Source organism: Asparagus officinalis, chromosome 7, assembly GCF_001876935.1.
Source record: "Asparagus officinalis chromosome 7, Aspof.V1, whole genome shotgun sequence".
NCBI classification, from domain to species: domain Eukaryota; kingdom Viridiplantae; phylum Streptophyta; class Magnoliopsida; order Asparagales; family Asparagaceae; genus Asparagus; species Asparagus officinalis.
The window spans coordinates 83,341,409-83,368,924 of record NC_033800.1 but is presented as its reverse complement, the minus strand read 5'-3'; the positions used below and the strand labels follow the sequence as shown (position 1 = coordinate 83,368,924).

The 27,516-nt window shown below is 39.4% G+C and overlaps 2 protein-coding genes across 3 annotated transcripts; both read right to left on the bottom strand.

Moving 5' to 3' along the window:
• On the bottom strand, nucleotides 21-12,212 carry LOC109849608 (ALA-interacting subunit 1-like). 2 transcript variants are annotated; one of them, XM_020419466.1, is made up of 9 exons: nucleotides 12,107-12,212; nucleotides 11,772-11,830; nucleotides 11,601-11,675; nucleotides 11,092-11,199; nucleotides 10,909-10,979; nucleotides 9,963-10,266; nucleotides 9,219-9,299; nucleotides 9,010-9,043; nucleotides 21-261 (listed from the first exon to the last, which is right to left on the bottom strand). In XM_020419466.1, the coding sequence occupies exons 1-9, from the start codon at nucleotides 12,189-12,191 to the stop codon at nucleotides 176-178; spliced, it is 903 nt and encodes a 300-aa protein (XP_020275055.1). In that variant the 5' UTR covers nucleotides 12,192-12,212; the 3' UTR covers nucleotides 21-175. The 2 variants fall into 2 exon arrangements, with proteins under 2 accessions (XP_020275055.1, XP_020275054.1); XM_020419465.1 differs by having other exon boundaries at nucleotides 30-261; nucleotides 9,010-9,299.
• On the bottom strand, nucleotides 12,974-22,927 carry LOC109849610 (cyclin-B1-2-like). The gene is made up of 4 exons (XM_020419469.1): nucleotides 22,736-22,927; nucleotides 22,545-22,645; nucleotides 13,582-13,679; nucleotides 12,974-13,329 (listed from the first exon to the last, which is right to left on the bottom strand). The coding sequence occupies exons 1-4, from the start codon at nucleotides 22,850-22,852 to the stop codon at nucleotides 13,229-13,231; spliced, it is 417 nt and encodes a 138-aa protein (XP_020275058.1). The 5' UTR covers nucleotides 22,853-22,927; the 3' UTR covers nucleotides 12,974-13,228.

Sequence of the window (27,516 nt, the reverse complement as noted above, 5' to 3'; positions counted from 1 at the left end):
GTTACTTAAATATTAGTATGGAAAATGTGAGGCAATGACAGAAAGGCAAAAGGTGGATAACAGCTTCTACAGAAAAGGAGGAAAGAATGCGCAATTTATTTCTTCAGGTTATTGATACCTCAGATACTGAACAAACTCTATGAAGCTTTATTTACATGAGGATTGTGAAATTAATCTAAGTGGGTTGAACTCTCTGCTGCTGCTGGTGCTGCTGCAGCTGCAACTTTGTTCCAAGATAAGAAGGATGGATCTCCAAAAGCCCTGTAGAGGGAACAAATCATAAGAAACTCTTTCTATTTAATGAAGAACTGTGAAATTCTCAAAGTTGGATTACTTGATTAACTAATTTCAAATTAAGCAAGAAATATGTGTGCTGTAATTTTCTTCTCTATTTGCTATAGTGCTGCTGCTTTATGTTGTGCGCCACGGAAGCCTCAAATAGCCAAAACAATAGCACACACAAGAACAAAATAAACCACAATAGACACAAGCCAACCAATCACAGCAAGAACACAAGATATACGTGGTTCGGCAATGTGCCTCCGTCCACGGGGCAAGGAGGGGGGAGTTTCACTAATCAAATCAAAGGGGAATACAAATTAGGGTTACAAATCTTACCCAAAACCCTCAAACAAGATCACTTGATCTCTCCAATAGACTCCAACAAAAGAAGCCCTAGAAAATCCCCTTTGGCAGCTCAAAATCTCCCTTGCATAAAACCCTAGAACAGATTTGGGGTTTATATACAAGTTACAAAGAAAACGGGTCTGGAAAACCAACTTAAACCCAAAACCCGATAGTCGGTCGACCGCAGCACCACTGTCGGTCGACCGCAAAATATCCCGAGGTCCAGTCTGCTATCTGGACAATTCGCGGTCGACCGCAGCGCTTCGTCCGGTCGACCGCCCAAATTCCAGAGGCACACTAAGAGTTGTGTGCACATATCGGTCGACCGCAGCTCCACTGCCGGTCGACCGCCCAACTTCCAGAGGCATACCTCTGACTTTTCACCAACTCTACAAATCTCCACCTCGGCGAACGTTTATCCTAAAACTGAGCCGACACCAAAACACCCCCAATCAACTTCAACCGGCTGCATCTGCAAGACTGCCTACGTATCCTCTTGCCCAAGGAATCAAGCCGAACGTAGTTCATCCAAATGGCCGCCAACGGCCTCAACAACGAAGAATGTTCAATAAATTCAAACAGTGACCAAACTTCACACCTGGTACAACTTTGGTCAACATATCAGCAGGGTTATCCTTAGTGTGGACCTTCTCCAACGTGACATCACCATCATCTAATACGTCACGTACAAAGTGAAATCTGACATCAATGTGCTTCGTGCGTGCATGGTAGACTTGGTTCTTCGCCAAATAGATAGCTGACATACTATCATAATATACCTGAATGGTCTTCTGTGCAATCCCCAAATCATCCAACAAGCCATGTAGCCACAAAGCCTCCTTCACTGCTTCAGTCACCGCCATATATTCCGCCTCCGTAGTAGAAAGCGCCACTGTAGACTGAAGAGTGCATCGCCAACACACCGGTGCACTAGCCAATGTAAAAACATAACCTGTAGTGGACTGACGCTTGTCAAGATCTCCGGCATAGTCTGAATCCACGTAGCCAATACAATTCTGCCCTGTCTCATCATTCTTCGCAAATATCAACCCAACGTCCACGGTACCCTTAATATATCGTAGAATCCACTTCACGGCCTCCCAATGCCCCTTCCCGGGGTTGTGCATGTACCTAGATACCATGCTCACGGCCTGTGACAAATCTGGCCTAGTACACACCATAGCATACATCAAGCTACCCACTGCGCTGGCGTATGGAACCTTGGACATGTAGTCCCTATCCTCCACTGAAACTGATGACATCAAAGCTGAAAGCTTAAAGTAGGGAGCTAATGGAGTACTCACCACATTGGTATTACCCTCAAAACTGAATTTCTTCAGTATCTTCTGTAAGTAACTCTTCTGTGTAAGCTTCAATCTCCCCTTCACCCTGTCTCGCTCAATCTCCATACCCAGTATCTTCTTAGCTTCTCCCAGGTCCTTCATCTCAAATTCTGATGACAACTCCTTTTTCAATTTCCCAATAGCTGAAGTATTCCTGGAAGCTATGAGCATATCATCAACATACAATAACAAATAAATGTGCTCACCATCCTGTAGCTTGCGCATAGAAACACACGGGTCATAAGGGCTCCTCGTGTACCCTCGGCTAATCATAAAGCTATCAAATCTCTTGTACCACTGTCGCGGTGATTGCTTCAGTCCATAAAGAGATTTCCTCAATTTGCACACCAAATTTTCCCTTCCTGCAGCTTTAAACCCCATAGGTTGTGTCATATAGATCTCCTCGTCTAAGTCTCCATGTAGAATGGCCGTCTTCACGTCCATTTGGACCAAATCTAGGTCCAGCTGTGCCACCAATGCCAATAGTATCTGAATCGACGAATGCTTCACAACGGGTGAAAACACCTCGTTGTAATCAACACCTTCAAGCTGTGCATATCCCTTGGCAACCAATCTGGCCTTGAACCGAATGTCCCCAATAGAAGATCCCTCCTTCTTAGCATACACCCACTTGCAACCAATAACTTTCTTACCCTTCGGTAGCTTTGTAAGTTCCTAAGTGTCGTTCTTCTGAAGAGATTGCATCTCCTCCTCCATAGCATTCCTCCACCTAATGGAATCAGGGCTGGACTCTGCCTCCCTGAATGTGGCAGGAATCAGATCATCAACGACCTCCACCGATAAAGCATATGCCACCATGACATCATCATATCTCGCTGGCCGACGAATCTCTCTCCTCGGTCTATCTGCTGCAATGGACCCCTAAGCATGACCCTGCTCATGAGCCTCGCCATCCACTGTATCCCCCAAATGCCCGACTGTCATCTCATCTCCTCCCTGTGTCACCTCTGTAGGAGTCTCAATGGGAACAGTGCCAACTGGAGTGGGTGGAGTTACATAATCCTCCACCTGCTGCGATATCCCACCTGTCTGATCTTCCTCCACCTGCTGAGGAACTCGAGGCTTCATCATGTACGCCTCATCGAATGTGACATCTCTGCTAATGATCATCTTCTTGTCTTGTGGATCCCATAATTTGAAACCTTTTACACCTTCTCTAAATCCCACAAAGATAGCCTTCCTTGCTCTCGGATTCAACTTCCCATCACTAACATGGAAATAAGCTGGACACCCAAAAATCCGAAGAGTCTCATAATCACTAGCCACAGAACCAGACCAACACTCCAAAGGAGTCTTCCCCTCTATCGCAGTGTACGGCAACCTGTTAATGAGATGGCTCGCATAAACTAACGCCTCGGCCCCAAAGGATCTAGCCAAACCACTCTGCGTCATCATACATCGCACCTTCTTCAGCAAGGTACGGTTCAGCCTCTCTGCCACCCTATTCTGTTGCGGTGTCTCTCTAACTGTGAAATGCCTTCTAATGCCGTGATCCCGGCAAAACTGCAGAAATAGATCACTCTTGTACTCTCCACCATTGTCTGAACGAAGAGTCTTCACCTTTCTACCTGTCTGTAGCTTCACTTTCTTCTTCCACTCTACAAATATATCCAGGACCTCATGTTTATGCTTCATGGTATATACCCAATTCCTCCTGGAATAATCATCAATGAAAGTGACAAAATAATTTGCCCCACCAAGCGATGCGTGCTTAGAAGGGCCCCAAACATCTGTGTGAATATAGTCTAATATACCTTGGGTGTTGTGAATTACGGTGCCAAACTTCATTTTTGTCTTCTTCCCAAGTATGCAATGCTCACACAGCTCCATCTTGCGGGTCTTTGCACCTTTCAATAGCCCCTGTTTTGCCAATGACTGAAAGGACTTTTCACCTGTGTGTCCAAGCCTCATGTGCCATAGTGTGGTAGTGTCCTCCTCTGTGGTGATAGAAGCAGCCAGACCCCCTGTAACTGTCTTGCCCTTCAAGTAGTATAGGTTGTTTTCCCTGACACCTCGCATCACCACCATGGACCCCTTCATGACCTTCAAACTAGCATCCTCTAATATCACTCTATAACCGGATGCCTCCAAAGTCCCAAGAGAAATGAGGTTCTTCGTCAACTGCGGCACGAACCTCACATCTTTTAATTCCCTAGTCACCCCGTCATGCATTCTGATTCTGACTGAGCCAATCCCACTAATAGGACAAACGTGATCGTTCCCCATGAGCACCACGTCTCCTCTCTTCAACTCCTCAAAGTTGGTAAACCAATCCCTCTTAGGGCAAATGTGAAATGTAGCTCCCGAATCAAGCATCCCCTCCGTAGAGTCGGCATAACAAACTGACGGCAATGCAGGACAAGAATAACCGGAAGAATCCGAATCTGAAATGTCGCCAACAACCTTGGCAACATTCACCTCTGAAGCTTGTACAGCTTTCCCCCTTTGCTTCCTGGCTCTATCCTTCAACTTTGGGCACTCATTCTTCCAATGTCCCTATTCTTTGCAAAAGGCACATTGATTTCTACCAACACTTTTATGGTCACTCCTATTCTTCGATTTTGAGCGGTTGAACTTTTGACGGTTTGGAGCACGGCCACGAACTGCAAGTGCATCACCCGATGCCTTCTCGGAGGGCTCACAATCATTCTTCCTCAGCTCATAATTCACCAATACCGAGGTCACCTCCTTGTAGCTAACTGTAGTTCGCCCATTTATCATAGTGAGAACAAAGGTGCTAAACTCATCATCTGGCAATGAACACAACAATAACATCGCCTTATCTTTATCCTCCACCATGATATCAGCATTGACCATATCCGAAATTAGCTTTGTGAAGTCGTTAACATGCTCTCGAACGGAAACTCCCCTCTTCATCTTGAATTGGTAGAACATCTTCTTCAAGTGAAGCCGATTCTCAATGCTCTTTGTCAAATATTTTTCATTGAGCGTTTCCCACAATCTCTTTGCCGAAGTCTCGTTCATCACATCATAAATGAGATCCGGTGTTAGGCATGACCGAATAACCCCACAAGCCCTACTGTGCATTTTCTTCCAAACCCTATCATCAATCTCCTCGGGTTTCTCTTGAAACTCAAGGGTCTCCTCCAAGTTTTGTGCATCTAAGGCGTCCATTACTTGACACCTCCATAAACCGAAGTTGATCTTGCCGTCGAACTTTGGGACATCAATTTTAGTGTTATTGATGCTCAAATTTTGGATCGCCTTTGTCAAAGCCGACCCCGATGTACTAGTAGCACTTGAACTAGCCCTGCTTGTATCACCCATATTGTAGATCTACTCTTCAAATAAGAATCCAACAGTGAATCCTTCGAACAAAACTCCCAAATCCAACCCGGAGCTCTGATACCACTTGTTGTGCGCCGCGGAAGCCTCGAATAGCCAAAACAATAGCACACACAAGAACAAAATAGACCACAATAGACACAAGCCAACCAATCACAGCAAGAACACAAGATATACGTGGTTCGGTAATGTGCCTACGTCCACGGGGCAAGGAGGGGAGAGTTTCACTAATCAAATCAAAGGGGAATACAAATTAGGGTTACAAATCTTACCCAAAACCATCAAACAAGATCACTTGATCTCTCCAATAGACTCCAACAAAAGAAGCCCTAGAAAATCCCCTTTGGCAGCTCAAAATCTCCCTTGCATAAAACCCTAGAACAGATTTGGGGTTTATATACAAGTTACAAAGAAAACGGGTCTGGAAAACCAACTTAAACCCAAAACCCGATAGTCGGTCGACCGCAGCACCACTGCCAGTCGACCGCAAAATATCCCGAGGTCCAGTCTGCTATCTGGACAATTCGCGGTCGACCGCAGCGCTTCGTCCGGTCGACCGCCCAAATTCCAGAGGCACACTAAGAGTTGTGTGCACATATCGGTCGACCGCAGCTCCACTGCCGGTCGACCGCCCAACTTCCAGAGGCATACTTCTGACTTTTCACCAACTCTACACTTTATTCTCATGGAAGTTATTTAATGCATTATCATTTTAAATGGGATCATTAAATTTCAGAATGAATGTTCTCATTAACCAAGCTTAAAAATGTATTCCAAGAACAGAAATATTTGTATCAGCTTCACGTTCTTATAAATGCAGCACGATATGAAGATTGTTGGGCAGAAAATGAGCCTATATTGCATTAGCAAAATACAAGACAAAAGCAAGAAAAAGAGGAAAGCTCAACTTCTTAACTAAATTCATAACCTTGAATGACATATAATGATCCAATTTGCTTATATTACTCACAAAATTGAATGTACTTCACTTCATGAAACAGAAGGAGCTCTAACTAATCCAAAGACGAATTTGGTGATGACGTCTTGATCTTATAGGCGATAGAGATTTCAGAGGGTATCTCATTGGTCATATGAGGGTTAATTTAGATAGTAAATTACATACTTTTTATCAACTTAGTCATTTTCCTGACTTTGTCTGCCAAAACTTCCATTGAACTTATTGTCTTTGATTAGAAGTTAAAATGCTTTGCAATTTATTGGCTTTGATTCAGAAAGCAATCTTGTACTGTAATCAACGCAAAGTATGTTGTTGGGATCCTCCTGAAATCTCATAAAAAAGGAGTGTATTGTGTTGACTAGGAAGATTGAAAGGCTAGTCAACACCGAAGAATGCAAAAGATTGAAGTTTAAACAGCTAATACATAGAAAAATGAAACAACGCATTAATTGTTAGCTTCTTGAACTTCTGATTGGTGGCCATAGAAGGGTGTGTATTAGTGTTGAGAAAGTTAATCTCTAGGTGAGAGGGGATCCTCTTAGAACTCTTAAATTATCATTCTTCTCGAGTTCTTTGAATGATGTTGTGTGATGATAGTGTGTACGCAGGGGACATAGGGGGCCCACCCACATGGGTTTCTTGTGGCGTTTTTCGTGCGCGTGGGGATGATCACGCGGGAGATGATTTCGTGGGCGAGTTCGGCACCGTACGCGCTTGGGTTTCGTGTGCGTTTTCCCAACCCACGTCTCGTTGCCGCTTGAGCTCGTGTTCGAACGCGGGAATTGTTCCCGCCGATTTCTCCCGCGCCCGTGTTTTCCTCTCCCGCGCGCGCTCGTTCAGCCCGCCAAAATATTCAGCCTTGTCCCTTTGCTCTTCTATAAATAGAGAAGTGGTGGAGGAGTTATAGTGTGGGGCAAAAATCTCAAGAGGAGTTTTTGAGAGAAAAGAAAGAGAGGAAGAGAGAGAACTTGTAAAGTTTGGTATTTTTCCCTCATAGTGAAAAACCCTCCTCCCGTGGACGTAGGCTAGTTAGCCGAACCACATAAATCTCGTGTTTGTATTTGTATTATCTGTGAGTTGCCATAGCTTGTAGGTTCCCTCGATATTTCAGTCCTAGAACTGATGAGAGGAAGAGTGTATATTTCACTTTGATGAAATATATCACTTTCGATTCTTGTTTCCTTTGAGAAATAAGAATTTCACTATCTATTCTAGTTTCCTTTGAGAAACAAGAATATAGAGGTTGACTTGTGCTTTTGTGACAACAAAAAACAGTGCTCTCTCTCAGGTGATATCGCTTCCGCGGCGGTGGGCGTGACTCTGCTCCAACAATAGGTCTCTTGGAGCTCTTGAGTGATCAGTGTTCTCGTGCTCCTTGAGAGATGTGAGATGCATCAAGTTTATCTGTACAAAACTTGTATCGACTGTATTGGTTTATTGGTTTGTGAAGATAGCTGATGAGAGACCATGGATGTAGGCATGTTTGGTCGAACCACACAAAAAACCCTCTTTGTGCTGTTTTGTTGCTAACGCTTCTTATTGAGTGTATTGTTTGTGTGCTCCATAATCTCCAATAGTAGCATCAGATCTAAGGTCGCAGGAATTTTCAAAAAGGGAGGAGTACACTAAAGGGAGGAGTTTGTCAAGCAAGATGGAGGGTCATTTGCGAATCTTTTGTACAAAATCAAAGGATGAAAATATCGTTGAATAAAGCAACTACAACCTTGGAAGTGGTGCCCTAATAGAGATGGCTAACAGTGTAGCGAAGATCCAAGGCATGCAAGAGTGAGAGGAAATGCATGCTAGGCAGGGAGCGGGAGAGGCAAGGCAGCAATGGCTTTCATTGAGGATAGAGCATATGCAACGATCTAAGGTGTGACAGAGCTAACGGATCGCAGACGGTGGTGATGAGCCCTAAAAGGCCGACAATGGCGATTGGTGACAGGGCAATTGCGCAAGCAGCTCATCAACACTGGCAGAGGAGTGGTGATTGATAGATACGTGTCAACCGGCGGAGGTGCGTGGTTAGTGTTGGAAGCAACCAGTCATATTGAGCTGTTTGTGGAGATTTACTTCAAGGGAGGATTTGTTGGGATTCTTCCCAAATCTCATAAATGAGGAGCGTATTGTGTTGACTAGGAAGATTAAAAGGCTAGTTAACATTGAAGAATGCGAAGGGTTGAAGTTTAAAAGGTAATGCATAGGAAATGAAACGATAGATTAGTTGTTAGCTTCTTGAACTTCTCATTGGTGGCTATAAGTGTGTGTGTGTAGAGAAAGCTATCCTCCAGACAAGAGGGAGGATCCACTTAGAATGCTTGAGTGAACAGTGTTCTCGGGTTCTTTGAGTGATGTAGTGTGATGATTGGTCTCTTGGAGCTGTTGAGTGATCGGTGATCTTGGGTTCCATGAGAGATGTGAGAAGTGCGAGGGTTTTCAAGTTTGTCCATGCAAAACTTGTATCGATTGTGTTGGTTGTAATTTGTGAAGATAGTGGATGAGAGACCATGGATATAAGCATGTTTGGTTGAACCACGGGAAGTACTCTTTGGATTGTTTTGTTGCTTGCTCTCTTTATCGTGTGTGTTGTTTGTAGGCTCCATAATCCCCAACATTTGTGTATTTATAATTAAATGAGAACTTATCTTCATTTACAGCTCAAGATAAATGGAAACAACAATTCAACACTTCATATCATAAATTTTTCATGCCAACAATAAGTTCAAACTAATAGGAAACAAGTGAGATGCTTACCTTGGTTTACGCATGTACAAAAATATGAAGCCCCCTGCAAACAACAAGCTCAGAAAACCAAACGTGAGATATGTGATACCCATAAAATTGTTTTTGCCACCGAGCCAAGATGCTGTTGAAAGAACCAAAATCTTCTTCCCTCCAAAGCTATATGTATTATAGTTGTTCTCTATTTCAACAGTTATCTTATCATTGCGTTGAAGATCTACCTCAATCTTTCCATAGAGCTTTCTGAAAGTAGGCAGAACAGCTGATCTCATCCATATAATTAAATCAACTTGCTCGCTTAACTGCAATTGTGTCAGTGGAAAAGAAAGGAAGAATGAAAATGGGAACAAAACGAAAGGGCAACTTGAAATTTGAAATTCCAGCAAAACCCGTGACTATTGGAAAATTTCATAAACAGTATTAATGTGTAGCGTAACAAGTCTACAAGCGTGAGTTGGTTGCCGGGTCATGTTCTGGCACATGAATGCTCTTCATACAGAATTTTCATCATAAAATTTAATTCCCAATAATTCAAACCTACTACTCTAGCGCTTCGTGTTAATTATGAGATTTTTCAATAGTTCAGGGGAGTTTAGTGTAGTTTTGAAAGTTCAGGAGGATTTTCTCATATTTATGAAGTCCAAGGGGGTTTTGCGTAAAAGTATACTAAGCCCCCTGGACTATGATAAAATTTCAATACAAGGAATGAACATGTAGGGTATGAAGTCTAGAAACTTGACATGTTTTGCTTTTTGTTGTCCCACATGAATGCTCTTCATTCAAAATTTTCATCATAAACTTTGATTTGCCATAACCTAAACCTATTACTCTTCCCCTTAACGCCACTTGCTAAATTTTACAATAGTTCACAGGAGCTTAGTATAAATTTTAAAGTTCAGGAGAGTTTCTCTAATTTAAGTTCAATGGAGTTTTGGGCAAAAACCCTGAGATTAGTTATAACTTACAGGTATGCTCTCATTGAGTCTGGCACCACCGATAAGGCCTTCACTCTGGAAATTCTTTGGATATACATCTTTCCCAAACCTTCGATCTTGGTCACCTTTCCAAGTTAAGTTCTTCTTGCTCACCTCTAGAATTTGACTCCTTAAAGAAAATTTGAACGTATCATTGAATAAGCTCCAAGCAATTAGCCCACATGGAACAATTGGTGAACCCTTTGATGTAGTTCCTTCAGGTTTACAAGTTAGGTCTGTCGCATGTTCAGCTGATTTCAACCTTAGTTGCGTATCACTTCGGCTTTTGGCGTACCTAGAACATATCCAGTTGCAATAATACCATGAAGCTGAATCGTGAAGAAGAAAAGACTGTGCTGTCTGATTAATATGGCAGATTGGCAATAAGAAAGTGTTATGATCATGCATAGGCTTGTTATAAGAGGCACAGAGAAGACATTGGGATTATCTAGGCATAATTATATACTAACAATGAATCTTACTAATTTTAAATTAAGGTATAGTATCACAAAACTCCCCAGACTTTGAGGTGGTTTGAACATAACCCCTCTGAACCTTTAGGTGTCTCACAAAGCCCCCCGAATTTTAAACTCTTCCACTGGACCCCCTGCATGTAAATAGCAAATAACTAAAATGTCCTCAGAGAGAAATTCCCAATCTAGTCATTTTCCATATAGGCAATGCATCCTCTCTCCATGTCCCGAGAAAATACACATTGTTATTCACTTGATACGACAAGAAATTTACCTGACGTGAAAGTGGCAACCTTTAGTTAGCATGTCAGTACTGGTAATTGACCTTTATGGAAAAGTTAACTGTTTAATCTTTCTAATTAGAAAATACTAAACATGTTATGCATATAGATCTAACTGCTATACTCTTCAGACAAAATTATGAACTTCTGAGTGAATGAAGGAATTCTGATTATCACGATTACCGGCGATGATTTTGATAGAAATTATCCAGCTGATAATAGATGTAGACAGGGGCCTTCATTTTCTTTGGCACCTGAAAGAATTTACAATTAACCATTTCGAATCAAACCCATAAAACAACCACATTACCAATGCTTAAAGCAAGTAACCAAATTCACTCCTACAATAGATAGAGATGAACTCACAGTTAAAGTTCTAACACAACTCTTATTAGTTTCGCTGCTTTGTATAAAAGCAATTTTATCATTCGAGGGGATGCAATCTGTATCATATCGATCCATAATTTCAACCACCTGTGTATTGAGAAATGAGTTAGATGCGCCGATATATATTAACCAAAATAAATAGTTTTAGTTGCAGAAATAGCCCATGTACTAGAGGGGGTTAACCGCTTATTATCGGTAAACTTGTTTATTAACACTTAGACCTCCGGATACTCATACAACCCATCATCTGTCTGTCTCATGACGTCAATGTGTTGCAAAGAGATTTTCTGATATTTTAGTGTATCACATATTATTCTCTTATTGGTGTCGAAGTTACATCCTCTACAATACATGTATGCATAAACTACTCCTTTTGGGCATAAAAAAGTCTAGTGCTAATTAAATTTTTTTTTTTACAGTAATATTTGTATAATCCTCTATAGTACAAAGGGTGTATATAAAATTAACACGAATATATCTAAACTTACATGTGCTGATGCAAATAGGCATGTAATCCCAATTGGAATAAAAATAACTGCAACCGATGCAAGTACTGATATAATCTGCAATTTAAAAGAAAATGTTCTTCATAAAATTCTCAAAAAATTGACATGAAGTAGTAATACACGTTGGAAACATTTTATCATTAAAGGACTTGCCCAAGTTGGAGATAGTATTAGTTTGGAAGCAGGAAGTTCTTGCTGTGAAAATCTCGAATCTGCAATTCAACATTACAAAATACAATATTTTTCATCAATACATCTCAATTTGTATACATAGCTTAAGCTATAATATTAGTAAAGAATTTTCTTTCTGTTGCATTAAATTGTTAACACAATAGGTTTCTTTCCTCTAGAAAGAAATGCTAATACAATGGAATAATCCTGAATAACGTTAAGAAACTTGGGCTGAAAAGATGGGGGAAATGGCAAAATCACAATTATGATCACATGATAAATTAAAAAATAAAAAAGGAAAATTTGGAAAATTTTACATTTGGGTCTCTTTGATTTCCTCCTAGGAACAGCAGGATCTGAGCTTGCATCGGTTGTAGATGATGAAGCTGCCTCCGGATTCATTTCAAGATTAAAAATATAAAATAAAGAGTCAAGAGATTTTGAGAAAAAAAAATTTCTTTTTTTTTTGGAAAAAATTATTTATGGGAATTTAATTAAGATGGAGTTTGCATTGGAGCACTGAAGGCGAGACTAAGGTGGTCCCACTTGCCACGTGTCAAAACCCCCCTTTTTTTAAGAATCCCTCGATTTTAGGGTATATCAAATTTGAATTGGCGGATTGCAATGATTCAATAGTTAATTTGCACTAATATTTCACCTGCCTGATTTTTATTGATTGCATATACTTTGCATATTAATTGTATTGAATATAGAGAGCACCCTGCACAAGAATTAGTTGCGGGCTAATAAACATAGAAGTAAAAAATATATATGGAAAAAAATGAAAAGTAATTTCACTTTATAATTGACAAATTGAAAAATGTTCGGAACTAGTTGAAAAGTCAAAGAGTATCATATGAGCTTTTTTAGCCGTGTGAAAGTGAGTAAAAGTGAAGGTAGAGATGGGATAAGCTGGTATTCTCATTTCTATACTCCTCATTTACATTTTTCACTATTCATTTTCCATAATAATCAATGAATAGATATATCCATAACAATCAGATAGTACATATAACAAAGTAGATGACAAATCAACAGTCAAATGAATTTTCCATCTTTTCACTTTTTATCATGCAAACAGAACTTTTAAATAAGAAACTCATGAAGAAGAAAAAAATCTGGAAAAGTAATTTTGCTTTCACTTTCTATTTTTGATTTAATCCCAGCAGAAGCAAAACAAATATAAAAAAAAAAGATAATAACAATTAACTAAAAAAGAAAGCTTTCTCAACTATACATACTAGAACTTTTTTTTCTTTCCCCATTAAAGAGCTACTTAAAACTCAGGCAGCAATAAAATTTCAGGGTTCATTAAGTAGGCAGCTTAACAAGCGCTCACAAATGTCACTGTTATCAGAACTTGATACAAGCTTCAATCATATGAAATGAATCAGCAGTGAAAATTCTTTCTTCGTGAATCTCAAGATCATAAGGATAATTCAGATAAGGCTAGGGCAAGCAGGTCCTTTCGAGAGGCCGAGACGGACCTCCATACCGTGATGCATATCAGCAGGCCGGAAAGTTTCAGAGTCTTGTGGCACTGCACGAACAAGTAAATAGAAGGATTACATGCACTTGAATATGCGATTTTAATCATGCAATGTATTAAACCCAGCGTGCTTTGTCTAATAATGGTATGAATACTTTAAGCAAAATCAACTAGTGCTTTTAATAGTTGAAAATGAATACAGAAAAGATTATTGGATATCTTTCACCTAAGCCGTGCTTGTTTCATTGAGCATGATTCAGAAAAAGTAAAGGAACGTGAAGTTTAGGGGGTCATGGTTATTACCATTAAGGTAATCTTCAAATCCAAAATCATCTAATTCACCACTTAGGGCCTCCAAACCTACCATGGATGATGGCAATGCTCCAGGTGGCCTCTGAAATCTGCAACACCAGTCGAGTATACCATGAGATATGATTCACATGAACAATTTATAATGTAGAATTAAGAGTGTGATGCTGCTTTGATATGTTAGAAACTTAGAATCAGATACAACATATCATAAGATAAATTTAATAGTTTATCCAATAGAGGAAAAGAAAGATCTTGACTGAGATTTGTAAACGGTTCCTGCATGTTGAAAGAAGATCACAATTGAGGTCTGAAAATCAATACACGTTGTCAAATTCATTACTTAACTTAACCATAACAGGTTACACTGAAATATAAGAATATTAAAGTCAGTACCTCCCTCACCCAACAAGATAGATGTTATGGGAGCTCGAGACTCATACAATGCCTTGTCCTCAAACGTTTGCACTCTGGGCATAAGTACACTGGTACCAAGCAATGGCAACTACCAAAAGAGCAAACAGCCTCACAGACAAATACAACACCAACAGTCCTAGCCTCCTAGGGTTATTCATGTTATAGTTTTATACCTTGCAATTTTTTATTGAGCAATGACACTGCAAACAACAATAAACAATAGATGTCTGCAATTTTCTCCTTCCCAATGTAGGCGTCAAAAAATGCTGAAAAATATCCAAATACAGCTCAAAAAGAAGTCATCCAAAAATCAAAGAGGACACAAGTATAGACTGTCTCGCACGCGAGACAGTCTTTACTGTCTCGCCATGCGAACAGTCTTTACTGTCTCGCACGCGAGACAGTCTTCACTGTCTCGCACGCGAGACAGCTTTCAAAGGTTCAAAATTGTTTTATAACCGCCGACACGTGGCCACCAACTGTTCAGGAACGTGGGAAACGTCGTGGACGAGAATCACGTTGATAACTGCCAAAATAACAGAGTTTTAAAACGTGGGAAGGCCGTTACAAGAAAATTGTCGGGCAGTTGAAGATTTCCGAGACAGTATTTACTGTCTCGGAACCCGAGACAGTCTTTACTGTCTCCGCCGACGAGACAGCAAACACTGTCTCGGAAATAGTTATTTGTTCAGGGGTTATAAATACCCCCCTGAGATCGATTTTTTAGGGGGGCTGATCAGAGAGCAGGGGCGGAGCATTTTGGAGCAGACAGAGCAGAGTACTTGAGCTTCTGGCCATTCATTGAGATTCGAGCTTTAACTTGATCTTAAGAAGAACGATCGTCTTACTTTGATAAGATCTTCGTTTCAAATTCTCACTTCGATAAACTAAGGAAGAATCATTAAACCCCTCACGATCTGTGATTTGGTGGTCCACGGGCTAACGCACCCCCGGCACAGGCAAAGATCCCACGCAAGCAGCGATCGAAACAACGATCCTGCGTTTGTTTCTAAAAAGTTGCAATTTTCCTTTTGTTGTGTAAAAGAAGTCTTATAAAAAGGCTATCTCTTTTGAATTTGTTGTAATCGATCGAAGATATAATGAATTCCACAACGATACCAACTTTTGACGAAAACAAACTGGCGACCACAGTGGGAGCCAACGATCTCGCTGCCGAGACCGTCGTGTCGCAGCCGATCAAGATACTGGTTGAGTCCACGGTTGAATATGAATTCGACCAAGCAAAGTTTGAGGAATACATGTCATCCTCATCCTCATCCTCAAAATCTTCCCCGCCTCATAAATGCAGGAAGATTTCATCTTCTAAGAAGGTTTTTAAGTTTTCGACTCCGTCGAATGCTACAGATGAAGACTCTCGCCTGATTGTTACTGAGGATTTTATTCACAACACCTCTGCTCACAATGACTCTTATCTAGTTAAAGAATCATTGAATCAAAGCCCTCCGGCACTGACGAAGAGGGCTCGTCAAAGACAACATCAGCGCCGCGCTCGCCAAATAGCTAAGGCCTTGGAACAAACCGACGGGGTTCGTTATCACGTGGACCTAGAGTCGAGGAGGCATTAAGTGGTTCAGTTGTCTCAACAACCAATCACTCATATTTCAGCTAAACTAACGACGGATGAATGGACTTTTGTCAAAAGGGCTTGCTCGACCCTCAAAGAACGTATACAAAAACGTCGTGCAAACGCAGCTCATGCACGTGCTCTCTTACAACAAAGACGAGAAAGAAATAAGGAAACGGTGGCCAAAGAATCACCAAAACTCGGCAAAGTTTGGATTCCAAAGTCTGGAGTTGTGCAAAATCAGCATTCGGAGCCCGTTAAGACTTCGCACCCGCAAGGGGGTGGTTCTAAACGTGTGACTCCTGACATAACCTTAGATTGCTCAAAGGCAACAATAATTTGTCCTGAGAATGCCAACAAGGTTTTACACCCCTAGAAGAAGACGTGTTCGCCAAAAGACATCGTTATGCCTGGGAGGTCATACCAACAGACGATAGGATTTTCCGACAATCATATCGATGAATCGAACTATCAAGCTGTGGGTTTGAATAAATTTCGAAGGAGAATTATTCGAGAAATAAACTCTCATTGTTCCTGCGCGCGACTCATTAAAGCAGCATTGTCGAAATATAACTACGTAAAACGAGAAGTCATCCCACGAAGAGTCTCGGTATTCCACAATCTTTTCACCGAAATGTCAAAGCCTAAGCCGAGACATTTCCGCAAGAGAAGATCAGCTGTCCAAGATGACGAATGCCCTGAAATCACCATCAGCATGGCTGATAAAGAAAAATCTAGGCGCCATTCAAGTGAATCAAATCCCGATTTTTTCCCGAGAGGAAAAGTCAATTCAAGAATTGCCCAACGGATGTCCCGACTCCAGTTAAGAGCCATCAGATATAGGGACTACAAGAGAATGCATGAAGGAAAGTCATCAGAGGACGAGCTCTCGGACACTTGTTCTGCGATCGCTTCGGATGATACAATATCTAGCAGAGGACAAACCAGAGAAGTACTCACAATCACCTCTGATCAGTTCGCTCAAATACTTCAAGAAGCTCTAGCCAAACAACGTGAAGAAATTAGAGCTGAAATGAAGACAGAGATTGAGTTAGCTATCCAACAAATGAGAGAATTACTAGCTCAACGGCCTCAATCTCCTGAGTCCAGTCAGCGAGCTGAATCCAGCCGCCACCCTCGGAATATTGTAGATAACAGTGATCCAGAAGTAGATGAAGTTATTATGGCTGATACACCTCCCAATAACAATAACGCTGGGGGTGGTTTAACGCATCCTCCCAATAACGATATTGAGGGTGGTTCAATGGCACCTCTTACAGGGGGTGGTCTAACTCATTCTCCTCGACGTCCTTCGAATGAAGACATAGACGATGACGAGAAAATAAAAGAGCTTGAAAACAAAATCAACGCTTTGATGACGGCTCAAGAAGTGAAAAAGACGGGTATTCCATGTCCCTATCCAAGAGAATGGGATTCAATACCGTACCCGGCAAAATTCAATCTGATTAACTTCACACCGTTTGACGGGAAAAGCTCGCCTACTCAGCACTTGATTTATTTCAAGTCTCATTTGGGCATGATCTTTAGAAACGAGACTTTAATGGTTCAGTCATTCGTTGGCACCCTTCATGGGTCCGCCTTCGATTGGTATCGACGTCTCAAGCCAGGGAGCATCAATTGCTGGGATAACATGAAAAGTTTGTTCCTCAGCAATTTTTCGATGATGACACCGAAGTGTCAATCAGAACCCTTTTAGATGAGAAGCAAAAAGACGGAGAGTCAGTCGACAATTTTGTCAAACGTTTCCGTAACAAAATAATGAATTACAGAGATCCTATTACAGAGGAGTTTATCCTGCAAACATGCCACAATAATCTCTCCATCGATGTCCTGGAAGCCCTGGGGGTCGTACCATCCAAAACTTGGAAAGATTTAAAAATACGCGATGAACAAGTTGAACACTTTCTTAAAAGAAAGAAAGCTAAGAGAAGCCGACCGACGACATCTGCAATCGCTGGAAACGCGACTCTCGATCCGAAGTTTTAAAAGGAGTATTCTTTCGAAAATGATGAAGCTCCAGCCATATTAAAATACCTCATCGCCAATGATAAAATTGAGTTACCACCTATCAAGGATCAGGATGGAGCTAAGAGGATTACGGATCCAAACTACTGTGCGTACCACAGAAGGGTTCTTCATCCCACCGAGATTTGCTTTGGACTCAAAAATAAAATCCAAGCCTTAATTGACTCCGGCGTCATAACGACGAAACAAGCCAAGTAAAGACGACTCTAACTTCATTGGGTGCACGAGTATAAATTGTTTCCCCTAACTCCGAAGAGTATACGAGTATAAACTGCTTCTCCATGCACTCCAAAGAGTATACGAGTATAAACTGCTCCTCGATACTCCAATAGGTATATGAGTCTAAACTGTTTCCCACTCTTGACGGGAAGTTCCTGGAGAATTTTTACATGTAATATTCTTAAGGATAACACGGTCATGTAACTCAGTATGATGTTAGACCTAGTTTCGCGAAGAAAGCTAGGGGTGGATGGTTCATGTAACGGGAAATTCTCGAAAGAATGCTATATGTAATTTTCTTAGGGATAACCCAGGGGTGGATGGTTCATGTAACGGGAAATTCTCGAAAGAATGCTATATGTAATTTTCTTAGGGATAACCCGATCATTACAAACAAAGTGATAAACACTAGGGATAACCCGATCATTACAAACAAAGTGATAAACACTACATCCCCACGGTGATTTCCGAATACTCTTGCTGAGATGAGATTCGATCACTTCGTTCCCTCACAAAACTCATATTTGGTCAAACCTTTAAACAGTTAGGACCAAAGCCAAATTCCCCTCTCGATTTCTTTCATGAACGAGAGGTCCACAAATTGAACGATCAAACCTTTAAACAGTTAGGATCGTCTCAAACCCCTATTTGGTCAGACGTTTAAACAGTTAGGACCAAAGCCAAAATCCCCTCTCGATTCCTTTCATGAACGAGAGATCCACAAATTGAACGATCAAACCTTTAAACAGTTAGGATCGTCTCAAACCCCTATTTGGTCAGACCTTTAAACAGTTAAGACCAAAGCCAAAATCCCCTCTCGATTCCTTCCATGAACGAGAGGTCCACAAATTGAACGATTAAACCTTTAAACAGTTAGGATCGTCTCAAACCCCTATTTGGTCAGACCTTTAAACAGTTAGGACAAAAGTCAAAATCCCCTCTCGATTCCTTCCATGAACGAGAGGTCCACAAATTGAACGATCAAACATTTAAATAGTTAGGATCGTTTCAACCCCTCATTTGGTCAAACCTTTAAACAGTTAGGACCAAAACCAAAATCCCCTCTCGATTCTTTCCATGAACGAGATGTCCACAAATTGAACGATCAAACCTTTAAACAGTTAGGATCATCTCAAATTCTCATTTGGTCAAACCTTTAAACAGTTAGGACCAAAGCCAAAAAAATTTCTCGATTCCTTCCACGAACGAGAAGTCCGCAAATCGAGCGATCAAACCTTTAAACAGTTAGGATCGTCTCAAACCCCCACTTGGTCAAACCTTACTACAGTTAGGACCACAACCAGAATCTTCTCTCGATTCATTCCACGAACGAGAGGTCCATTTTTAAGTTGAATAATCAAACCTTATGACAGTTAGGATTATTCAAACCTGTCCAGATTCTCTAAGTGGAGATCTCACTTTGAGTTTTCTTTAGACTTGAAGATAGAATATAAAATTCTTCTTCTCTAATTTTTGGGTTTATCTCTACCAACAAAAAAGAGACCTGGAGATAGAATATAAAATTCTTCCTCTCTAATTTTTGGGTTTATCTCTACCAACAAAAAAAAGACCAGGAGATAGAATATAAAATTTTTCCTCTCCATCATTGGGTTTATCTCTACCAACAAAAAAAAGACCAAGAGATAGAATATAAAATTTTTCCTCTCCATCATTGGGTTTATCTCTACCAACAAAAAAGAGACCAGGAGATAGAATATAAAATTTTTCCTCTCCATCATTGGGTTTATCTCTACCAACAAAAAAAAGACCAGGAGATGGAATATAAAATTCTTCCTCTCCATCATCGGGTTCACCTCTACCAACAAAAAAGAGACCAGAATACTCCAATAGGTACACGAGTCTAAATTGTTTCCCTACCCTCAACAGGAAGTTTCTGGAGAATATCACTTAGAATATTCTTAAGAATAACCTGAAAACTCAAAAAAAAATACATGAGTATAAACTGTGTTCTTATGAAGACTGATATAGTGATTAACAATCCAGTATCAATTTGGTAACAAAAGCCCAGCTTCGATTCAAGATCTCGACAACGGTCAAGCGATAAACGTAGTACCGAAAGAATATTAGCTATTCTACAAGGAACTAAATAGACTAAGGAATGAAGAGATCAAGAGTTGAAACCATTTACGGATCCTTCTACACGATCTACTCAACCAAGTATTGAAGAGATCGTAAGTAAAATCTATCTTATCCAAAGTATCACAGACTCCTCTATAAAAGAATGAGTCTGGAATACTTTGGAGGGGGTATGCGTCAAAAAATACTGAAAGATATCCAAATACAGCTCAAAAGGAAGTCATCCAAAAATCAAAGAGGACACAAGTATAGACTGTCTCGCACGCGAGACAGTGTTCACTGTCTCGCACGCGAGACAGCTTTTAAAGGTTCAGAACTGTTTTATAACCGCCGACACGTGGCCACCAACTGTTCAGGAACGTGGGAAACATCGTGGGTGAGAATCACATTGATAACTGCCAAGATAACAGAGTTTTAAAACGTGGGAAGGCAGTTACAAGAAAACTGTCGGGCAGTTGAAGATTTCCGAGACAGTGTTTACTGTCTCGGAACCCGAGACAGTCTTTACTGTCTCGGCCGACGAGACAGCAAACACTGTCTCGAAAATAGTTATTTGTTCAGGGGTTATAAATACCCCCTGAGATTGATTTTTTAGGGGGGGCTGATCAGAGAGCAGGGGCGGAGCATTTTGGAGCAGACAGAGCAGAGTACTTGAGTTTCTGGCCATTTCTTGAGATTCGAGCTTTGACTTGATCTTAAGAAGAACGATCGTCTTACTTTGATAAGATATTCGTTTCAAATTCTCACTTTGATAAACGAAGGAAGAATCATTAAACCCCTCACGGTCTGTGATTTGGTGGTCCACGGGCTAACGCACCCCCGGCACAGGCAAAGATCCCACGCAAGCAGCGATCGAAACAACGATCCTGCGTTTGTTTCTAAAAAGTTATAATTTTTATTTTGTTGTGTAAAAGAAGTCTTATAAAAAGGCTATCTCTTTTGAATTTGTTGTAATTGATCGAAGATATAATGAATTCCACAACGAGACTAACTTTTGACGAAAACACCCAATACAGACGATAGCTTTTGTAACCAAACCATTTCCGTTTACCAGATTGGAACAAGGAACGGTTGTTTTTTTCCAGCATTATGAGCGAGAAAGATATATCTACCTCTGAGGACTTAAAAACTTGTTGACAATACAGGGAAATGGAGGAAGAGGTAAAAAAAGGTAATATTACTAATATATAATCTTTTAAATTCTCCAATGGTCATAGACTTTGACAAGTAAATGCTTCGGTATAGACTCGAAGTAAAACTTTTAATCTTCAAACATTATCTCCTTACGATATGTATTAGGTTCATAACCTCAGAAAAATATTTACACTGTTGAATAATTTTAGATATTCTTCCAAGGAAGCACAGAGCATTAAAATCATCTCAATTCTATATAATTAAATGAGTATATAGAGAATATAAAGTCAAATACCCATATAAGCAAACCAGTTATTCCATATTGTTCATTCATAAGACTGTAAATAGTAACAAATCTGAGTCATTATCAGCAGTAATACCAATGCAAAGATTGTAGTCGCTAATTGACAAATATTAAGAATTTACTTACTAGATAATTAATACATATATCACATACATATCTTTGTCGTGGTAAACTACAAATGGAGCAAATATTAAGCAAAGTTGATGCTACAAAAACTATACTAACTCCGCTTATAGACAAAATGCCCCAAATTTCTATTTGGGTACTATTTAATAACATCTTTATTAACTTTAACATATGTGGATAAGAAGTGAATTTGGATAATTTGCATACCAATTTGCTCCTAATGATACACTAGACCAAAGCACTGAAATATTACAGACTCGTAGTTCTTCATTGTTCTAACTTCCCGACAATAGAAGGTGTCAAAAGGTCTCTGGTGGAAATTTAGCAGTGCCGGGAGGTCCCTACCGGACAAGAAACAACATAGAGAAGCAAAACAAAGAATGTTATACGAAAACTATCTTTGTGTGTGTGTGTGTGTGTGTCAGAGATGAGGCTTCTCAATGGTCTGCTAAAAAATTTCAGGTCTTACATTGCCATAAATAAAATTGAATAATTTTATCAACATCTTGTGCAGATCGTGCATCTCTAATTAATTACCTATTGGCTAATATGAGTGGCCTTCAAAAAACATATAGGCTATAGCCACGTGATTGATGCTGTTTGTGATCTATTCCCTAAAAGTGTAAAGACTTCAAGCAATAGCGACAGAAGAATGAAGAATCAGCTGAACATCTGTTCATGAGCTCACTCCAAATATTCTATTGAACTGCACTGCGCTTTGTCACCAGTTAATCTCAGCCTAAAGGATATTAACAACCATTCGCGTACTAGTTTCACCTCAAACAACAAACCTGTAACTAAATCATATATAGAACTTAACTGAATTTACATTTAACAATAAAAAAAACTTCAAGTTTAAACAATCAAACGGCAAAATAATCTTAACCAAAATCTTGCCGCATATAACTTAACAAATGTCAAAATCATACAAACCCAAGCCTGAAATCACGTCAAAACTCAATTTTTCACACTCAGAACTGACGACATCATACCAAAACTAGGTCTAAAACTAGGGCTACGGATCGGCACCTGGAGAGAATTTGCCGATCGAAATCCATTCTCAAGTTGAGAGCCGATCCGTAGGTGAGATCTAACCCCATCCTCTTCTTCTCCGCCAAGCTCCTCAGATTCTAAATCACCATCAAAACAAAAACAAAAAGAATCAAGCCAAATTCAAGAAAACATACGGAATGATAAAAATTAGGGTTGGGGTTTCCTACGCTCTCTCGAAGAGATTGGAGCGGATGAACGCCGACAATGTCGCCTTTGACTCCATCCAATCCGAAGCGGAGCGCGTCGTGGTTTGCTGTGGCGTTGTGAGAGATCGATTTCGACATTGTTTTCTTCTCTTTTGTTCCTCTCCGCGTGATTTGGGGTTTTTCGTGAAATGGAGCTTGGGGAACAAGACTAGAGAGACTGAGAAAGCGGGTCAAGTTTGTGTCGGGTAGAGATTGTAACCCGTAACCCACAAATTTGAGTGGGCGTTTTGGGAATTTTGTTAGTTCGGATAGGCATTATAGGGACCAGTACCGGTCAGTAACAATAAATTAAGTAAAAAATTATAGACATTAAGTAAAATTTTGATAAAAAATTTCAAGACTAAATAACAATAAATTAAGTAAAATTTTTATAAAAATTAATTATATTATTAATCATTTGTAATTATATAATTTATAAATAACAATAAATTAAGTAAATTTTTGATAAAAAATCAATTATATTATTAATCATTTGTAATTATATAATTTATAAATATAAAAATTTATAGAAATTAAAATGATAAAAATAAATTCTTTATTTATAATCAGTTAATCACTAACAATTATAAATTTATTTTGGAATTTATCGCATCACAAGAGATGAATACATCCCAACTAGAGAAGCACCTACTCATCTATATCACTATCATTTGCAACTCTTTCCAAAATAATTTATCACAAATTTTCAGCTAAGAAATAAAAATTATAAACTAATGAATAATATCTACTCTTTATCTCTATCTGTTATTTCCAACTCTTCAAGTCTATCTTCAATACTAGTCATCTGATCGATGTCTTGAGTTCTCTTCTTGTATATCCACCAATCTTGTAGGCACATTGCCGCTTGTACGGTATACGAATCTAACGATGTCCTGTAGTAGTCGATCAAACGTTCTGCTGTGCTGAAGGCGGATTCCGAAGCTACCTTGAAAACCTACATTGTTAGTAAGTCACGAGTCATGATGGAAAGTATAGGATATGAAACTGCTCCATATACTCTCTACCATTGCAAAAAAACCAAAACTATTATTTTAACTTTTAACTAAAGATGCGGTTAAATATTGTTCAATTTTCGAAACTTCCGTTGATGATTCGGATCTAGATCCACTAGTTAGCCTAGATATCAATAATTTTCTATTAAAACTCTCACATTTGCCCCGACTTGAACTCGTAGAAGCAGAAGGTGTAAACTGATGTGTACTTACACCATGTATACTCATTATATAATCTTTAAAAATAAATTCTAATAGTATTATGATGACTAAAAGCAATACTAGTTTGAGCATCATCAGTATCTATTATCATGTTACCATACAAAGAATTTAACAAACTTCAAAGGCTAACATTCTTCAAACATGGATCAATAAGAACCCCCAAACCAAAAATAATAGGAATAGACCTAAAATACTTATTAAATTTACTTTCTATTTAAAAAATCATGTTTCCAAAATAATTATCCATATGATAATTATTAAAAAATTGAATATTTAAAACTTGTAAAGCAGCTTGAATAATAGTTGGATAATAACAACCAGATAATAACATAGTAGCATCATAAAAAACTTGTAACATCTCTTTTACACTATATATAACTGACCATCATTCTCAGTTATTCCATACATATTACCAGAGCTAGAACTAAAAGTATAGAAAGTAATAAAATTATTTATAATTTCTTTATACTTTATTGCTACATTTAACATTGCATAGGTAGAATTCCACCTATGGTCAACATCTTTTGGAATTAATATAGGTTCAAAAATTTTTTTCTTTTACACAATTGTTTCCATCTTTTAAGTCTTTGTTCAGAAGCATTATGAGCATAAACTATTGTCCTAACCTTTTCTATCATGGATTTAATTTTACCAAATGCACTTTGAACAATTAAATTTAAAATATGACACATACATCTAATATAAAAAATGTTACCATGACATGGTAATAGCAAAGATGATTTGATATGATCAATAATTATATTATTATTACTTGCATTATCTAGTGAAAGAGAAAATATTTTTTTTCTAAAATTTCTAATTTTATAAGTTCTTCTATTATTAAATTTGTAATATTAATACCACTATGTGAATCTTCAAATGCAATAAAAGAAATAACTCTTTTAAATATTTACCAATTATCAATAATCCAGTGTGTTGTGATACATAAATAACCAGTTTGTGCTCTAGATATCCAAATATCAGAAGTTAAAGAAAATTTACAGTTTAAACTTTGAAAATATGAAATTATTTTTGCTTGTTCCTCGTGACAATATTTCAAAATATCATGTTGACAAGTTTGACGAGAATTTTTTTTAAATGCAGGATAAAAACTATCTGTAAACATATCTTCAAATTCATCACCTTCTACTAAATAAAAGGAAGGTTTTTAAGAATAATAAACTTGGTGACGTATTTTCTGACTCTAATTGCGTCATAGTTCCAACTACCGAGACTATCGGAAGATGAGGATTGGGAGAGTAAAGATTTTCGGATATCACGTTAAGGCGTTGCATGACCTTTTTTGTGCTTTTCTCAATGGCGTTTGAGGTGGTTGGTGCCGCTTTTATGATGACCTTGGAAAATATGGTCGCACAACGTACACTTAACCTTTTGGGTGAGAAGCCTACTGTGTTGATCTCTGGTGACTTCTATCTTCTCGAAGAAGTTTCACACATCGGATCTCGGCCTTTTAGGAGCTCTAGGTGCAGAATCATCGCCATCGGATTCGTGATCAACATCGGTAGGAGTAGGAGGAGTAATTGTAGCTTCTTGTAGGGTCAAAATATATATGATTAATTCTTATTTTAAGAATGAGTTCTATCACTTGGTAAGAATCCCTTATAATCACTCTCTCTCAAGTACAGAGGAAGAGAATGTTGATTTGACTTCTCTTTTCTTTAACGTGGGCTCTGTGTGGCGAAAGGATGCCTCACTCGATACTTGAGTCGAGCTTGCCTCCCGTTAACTATCAGAACAAGATCGCGAAAGCTTCTGACGATGACTTAGGCTGCTAGATCCGAGGTTCGGGTCTTAGGCTTGTGCGCAACAGCTCTGCTTGGAATCTTTAATGATCCAAAAGTTCTTTCTGTGTGTGTGGCCAGAAAAGAATATTTCTTCCTTTTTTCATAGCTGCTCACAGCTATTTATAGGCCGTAGTGCGTAACTGATACACTAAAATCATGGAATCATGGAGTAACTGACTCTCTGGATTTAGCCCACGTGGGCTGACTTGATCTTCAAGATCGTTACAGTCGAGCTTCACTTGGTGGGATGAACCTTACTGTGTGACGAGCCTAGTCTTTGATATTGAGCCTCGTTGCGTGGTGAACCTCGTCTTTGATGTCGAGCCTCACTGCATGACGAACCTCATCTTTGATATCGAGCCTCGCTGTGTGGCAAACCCTCATCTTTGAATGAGCTTCATTGACTAAGACGAGGTTCGTCATTGTGATGAACTTCGTCATGTTTGAGTGAGCTTCGACACTCTTTTGTCTCTTGGTATTTTTTTAGTGTCTACAAGACCAAATGATTAGTCAATAATAGTGATCTATGAAGATCAATGAGAATGAAGGAGAAATAGGCTTTTTGACTAGCCTCTGAATCTCTCTCTCTCTTTCTTTTCTCCATGGCAAAGACCTTTCCTCCACCTCCCTCCTTTTGTTTCATGTTGACCATGCCTATTTATAGGCTTAGGAGCATTATGGAGTGAGTTAGTAGGCTTTAACTCCCCTTAAAATGAGGGAGTTAGTAGCCATTAACTCCTATTTAAATGGGTAAGTTAGTGGTCATTAACTCTCCTTAAATGGGTGAGCTAGTGGTTATTAACCCTTCTATAAATATAGCCCTTTGAAAATGGTAGCAGACGAGGTTCGTCAGTAATGGCCACGACAAACTTCATCTTCAATGACGAACTTCATTTCTGGGCAAACTTTATCTTTAATGACGAACTTCATTTCTGACGAACTTCGTTTCTGGGCGAACTTCGTCTCAAATGATGAAGTTCGTCTTCTGAGGGGTGAGGCGTTGCTTGACGAGGTTCGCCTGTGAATGAACTTCGCCTCCTGAAAGGGCTTCATTTCCTAGAGGAGTTTTGTCCCCAGTGATGAGCTTTGAACCTCGTCTCCAATGACGAGCATCGTCTTCAATGACGAGCTTCATCTTCTAAAGGAGCTTGGATCAGCATGGATCATTTAGACGAAACTAAGTTATCAGGCGAACTTAGCTCTGCTTCATTAAGGTGAACTTGACTCTGTTCAAGTGAACTTCAATGCTCAGGCTCACTCCAGTCTTACAGGCGAAGTTCAGTGTTCCTTTGTAGGCGAACTTTAGTTTTCAGATAAAGCTCAGTCTTTACGTGAACTTAGGTCTTCTTTGCTAGGAATAAAGGTAATTTTTCTTGCGTACACTCTTGTATTAAGAGTATTAGGACTCGTTTCAACATCGGGAGTTAGCATTTTCCCTTCACAATCAGAGGAGAAAGCCATTTGATTGAAGAATTATACAGCAAAAGCGAGTATTAAAGAGTATTAGAGAGATGTAGATGAGTTTTGGATGAAAAAAAATAAATGAAAACTCCCTCTATTTATAGAGGTGGTACCCTAGCCAAATAACCAAAATACCCTTAAATTTTAGCCTTTTTTGACCGTTTTTAGGGATATTTTGTTCAAATCACAAATATGACCATTATGATCGTTCGGACCGGGCCGGGTCCGGGCCGGGCAAACGGTCACGAATGTGATCGTTGGC